This window comes from Phalaenopsis equestris, unplaced genomic scaffold (assembly GCF_001263595.1).
Source record: "Phalaenopsis equestris unplaced genomic scaffold, ASM126359v1 Scaffold000113, whole genome shotgun sequence".
Taxonomy (NCBI): domain Eukaryota; kingdom Viridiplantae; phylum Streptophyta; class Magnoliopsida; order Asparagales; family Orchidaceae; genus Phalaenopsis; species Phalaenopsis equestris.
Genome location: NW_018164555.1, coordinates 291958 through 296514, shown reverse-complemented (window position 1 = coordinate 296514; position 4557 = coordinate 291958). Strand labels below are relative to the sequence as shown.

The window sequence follows — 4557 nt, the reverse complement described above, 5'->3', positions numbered from 1 at the left end:
AGTAGAAAGCACAATCAAAGCAACCAAAAAAACACAAGAGAATTTATGTGAAAAACCCAAGAACAGGGAAGAACCACGGAGCAACAACACCATAAATTCTATTATGAAATTCAGAAAATATTTACAAAAGACTCACAGAAGTTTCCTCTCTACACAAAAAAACTTACAGGACACTCTCCACAAGCTTCACTCTCCGATCCGACAAAAAAATCAAGCTGAATCACAGAAATCCACCTCTTCGACACTTTTCTCATTCACCGGGATGCTCATGAAAGAAAAAACCAAGCTCAATGAAACCTGCTCGAAATCGGGATTAAAAGCCGAAATCCCAAAGGAAAACTGCATCGCGTGCTTAGGCACCCAAACTTGGAGCCTAAGCTCCAAGCCCTCTGTATTGATGGCCAAAATTGGGCGCCTATGTGACCATTGCGTCGGCCCCTCTGTATCTAGCACAAGTGGGCACATATGCACCAGCCCCTCTATCAAAACACGCCAAATGGGCGCATGAGCAACCATAGCCAGCGCCTAGGCGTCGGCATTCTGTCTGCTTGGGATGCTTCAGCTCCATAGAGCAACTCAACAATTATGTTTACTATACTGAAATTAAACTCTTTACATGTTTTGGAATTCCTTTTGGTACAATGAATGCTGTTTTTATAGGAACTGTAAATTTAATTATGCCATAATCAACAAAATGAAAAGCTTTACAAATAGCTTAAAATCATCCACACGCAGATAAAATTCATAAGAGTTCAAAATAGTGGCTCACACCACAGTGCTTGGTCCCCAACATTATTAAATATTAGTTCCAATGACATAACACTGTCCTATATTATGATTCATAACTTAACTCTGATTAAAGCTACCACATCTAAACCCTCAATTATTGAGACATTATTCATTTAGATCTCACAACCCTAATGATTTTATCTTGTTGGTGCAGCAGGAGGACCACCTGCACTGATCTAATGCGAGCACACCCAAGTTTAGGACCACTCTCTAAATATTTCACCAAAAAATATCTTGATGTCTAAAAATTTCACTTCATAACATTTAAGGGATCTTACAACAGCTACATTGAAAAATAGTAAAAATCGTCAGAATGAAACATTAAAAGCTCATAAATACCTAAATTGAAAGAAAAGTCGGTTTGAAACAATGACTGAAAAGAAGAGAAAAAGCCGATAGATAAACAATGAAATCTAATGATTCCAAGTACAAAAAAATACTACCAGCTCACTTTATTTATACCTTCAGGTAAATCTAACTCCAATCTGGCTTGGGCTTTTACTTTGCTGCTACAGAAAGAAAGATGAATTGAAAAAGAAAGTTAAACGTCACAAAATGTTCAGAACGCAATGCATAATGTAGAAGCCAAGATGAGCTTTGTAGAATAAATTTCTGAATATGCTACAGAAAATTTGTCAATAGAAAGTTCGACCGGTAAAGAGATGGTACAGAAAATCTATCATAGCAAAATATATAATTGAAGTAGGAGTTCTAAACTTCAAAGTAATAATAATAAGGGCATCTCAATGTCAGCTGCTACTATTAGAGCACTTGACAATGTATTGTCCATAAAATAAGAAATAATCGCAAATAAAAAAAGATAGATATATGCTAATAAAAACTATTTGGCCATCAGCTGACATTGGATTGATATTCATTTTCACTAAGGGGTTGTTTGGTTTGTTGAAAAAAGAATGCAGTGTAGAAGGAATGTATTGTATTTTGAATAATTTGAAGTTGTTTAATTCCATGTAAACTAAATGCAAGACTTCACATTTTATTGTTTAGTTTGGAAAAAACAAAATCAATGTAATATACGTCGCTGGCACGTGGTGGCAGCGTTTGGAGGGGGTGGTTAATAGGCGGCAGCCAGTTATTAGTGGTGGACGGAAGACGAACTACTACAGAGGGTGGCGGCGATAGGTGGCTGGTAGTGGCGGCGGGCAATGACGACGGGTGGTGGCCGATTGGCAACAATCTACAGGAGGCCAGCGGCGTTATGAATACTTTGCTGAAAAGGGCAGATTTGAAATTCACCAAAATCAAGCAAATTAAAAATGAACTAGAGAATGAATTTTAAATGCAGTGTAATTTTTCACTTCAGTTGAAATTCATCCGAATAAACATCAAAATTTCTGAAAGTATAGAGTACCAAATCAAACAGGCCCTAAGAAGAAAATCTCCAAAAAAATTTGACCAAACCTAGGCAATACCTAAAATATTGAGGAACAAGAAATAAGCACAATGCATGTGTGTGGAATAACTAAAGGATCCATAATCCCCCCCAATTTTCAATAACAAAGGAATCAAAGAGTTACTAATAAATCATTGAAATATACAGATTCATGAATGTTATTCATAAAATAGAAATTCAATAAATACTTGATATTTTTGGTAGCTGCCACATTTAACTAAGAGGAGCGAAACTTCTACTGCTGTTGTGTTTCAACATCAGAAGCTTGCCAAATCAACCAACAGAATGAACAATGCAAGAATAACCATAGCTACCTCTCTTTCTTCTCAGTTATCCCCTTCATTTCCCTAACTAGTTCCACCCAAAGATTCGAGATCCACATGATGCTTACCAATATAGCTCCCCCAACAACCACAATCCACGAAACAGAAACCCATCTAGGAATGACATCATCTGCTTCACCACTCAAATAATACATGCTCATCTTCAAGAAGAACAGAGGTCCAAGAACTACCCTCATGATCGAATACAAAACATAGAACGGTGGAGACAGAATCCGATAAACATTGGCAGCCACAGCCAGGTCCGTTCGCCGAAGTCCAGCAAGGGTCCAAATATTCTGGCAAGCGCTAGTGACCTCCGCAAGCACCAAAAGGACCAGAATTGCAAAGGCGCCATGCAAAACAAGATACCTGCAGGTAACGAAAACGAAGAGGGTGGCGAGGTGGTGGGCGATGAAGAGGACATCGCCGGGGAGGAGGACGAGGAAATGAAGGAGGTCAATTGTGAAGTAAGCGATGCTGAAATCAAGGGCAAGGTTCTGAGATCTGGAGTTACGCGAGGCGAAGCCGACTGCGGGGTTCGCTAAAAGAGCGGATAAGGCCAAAACGACGGCGGGCGTTCCATGCACCAGAGAAATCAAGCAGCTTGTCGCGTCAGGGCGTTGCTTTGGGTTCCAGTTCCGAAAAACTATAAAATAAGCAATCAGGTATATGAAGGAGAACATCGCGAAGAAAGTGGGGAAGTGGGAGCCTTTCAGAATTAGGGTTTCCATACTCGAGATCAAGGATAAAATTAGTAGATTTCACTCCAGCGAGATGGTTTTTCAAAGGGAAACCAATTCTGTTGAGATAATATACAGATCAAAACGCTGCAAAAGTCTGAATTTTTTGAAATTTGGTACTTAGATCGATCTCTAAGTACAGTTTTGAAGAAGTAGAAAGGTTTTTTAAGGAAGATGCACGCAGCTCTGTGAGTTTCGGTTCGCAAGGTATCGCAATAAAAGCTTCCATTTTGACAAAAAAAAATTTATTGTATATCAAATGTGTGTGGTGCATCAAAATTGCATCATGATCGTAAATTACCGTGATCTACGATTAGGATCGGACACCGCATGCATCTCCAGATGTGTGTGGTGCCTTAAAATTTTTTTTTCAAAAAAATTTTAATTGCATCATGATCATAAATTATCGTGATCTACGGTTAAGATCAGACACCACATGCATCTCTACATGCAATATATATATGCAATAATTTTTTCATTTGGACGGCTGAATTTTGTAAATCTATTTATTTCTTAAGTTTGTTTTATAGGCCTCAATATTTAGGTATTAGACATGTGAATAGTTCAGTAATCTATAAATAAATATTCTTAAAAGTTATTAAAATTCAAATAAAAAAATAATATTACAATGAATATATTTTCATAAATGCATCCAAAATAAGCAAAAAGTAAAGGGCTAACCCTTTATTTTAACGGTAATAATTAAGACATCATGTTTATACATTGTAGATAGAAGCAGAAGGTTTTATAAATTGTAGTGATTAAAATTTGATCAGTCAAACGTGGTGTAAACTGTAAACAATGAAAAAACTTTTTGGTGGCTTTAAATAGATGTCATTCAATTCTTCTTAATTCATCCATCCTATCACTTTGTTTCTTTGTCTCCCAGCCTTGTTTTCATTTTCGATGATGTCTAATTGTTTTTCATAGAGCCTAGGATCTAATTTTAGGACATTTCTATTGATTATCCCAGATATATGTAAATGTATATGTATGTATGTATGTACGTATATATATATATATATATATATAGTCATCCCTCATACGCCTATAATTCGAATACCATACTTTACACTCAGAGATAGCCTCATTCCAAAGGTGACTTATAACTGACAAGCAGATACCCAACCAAGTAGATATATATATATATATGAATGTATGTATGTATCAGTTTGTGTGTATGTGTTGAATCCAAAACTGACTTGTGAATCACACCTAAAGAATAGAGTGTTTGTCAGACGAGAGGAATAGCGAGAGAGAGAAATTTTGTATAAAATAACACAAGTTCTCA

General features: G+C 36.8%; 1 protein-coding gene across 1 annotated transcript; it reads right to left on the bottom strand.

The window, feature by feature from the left end:
• Nucleotides 1–1729: 1729 nt before the first annotated feature.
• On the bottom strand, nt 1730–3465 carry LOC110020950 (TLC domain-containing protein At5g14285-like). The gene has a single exon (XM_020719257.1). It carries the CDS (start codon nt 3255–3257, stop codon nt 2514–2516), a length of 744 nt encoding a protein of 247 aa, XP_020574916.1. The 5' UTR covers nt 3258–3465; the 3' UTR covers nt 1730–2513.
• Nucleotides 3466–4557: the final 1092 nt, after the last annotated feature.

Coding starts and splice junctions, on each gene's coding strand:
- LOC110020950 (XM_020719257.1), bottom strand. CDS start 3,257: ATGGAAACCCTAATTCTGAAAGGCTCCCACTTCCCCACTTTCTTCGCG.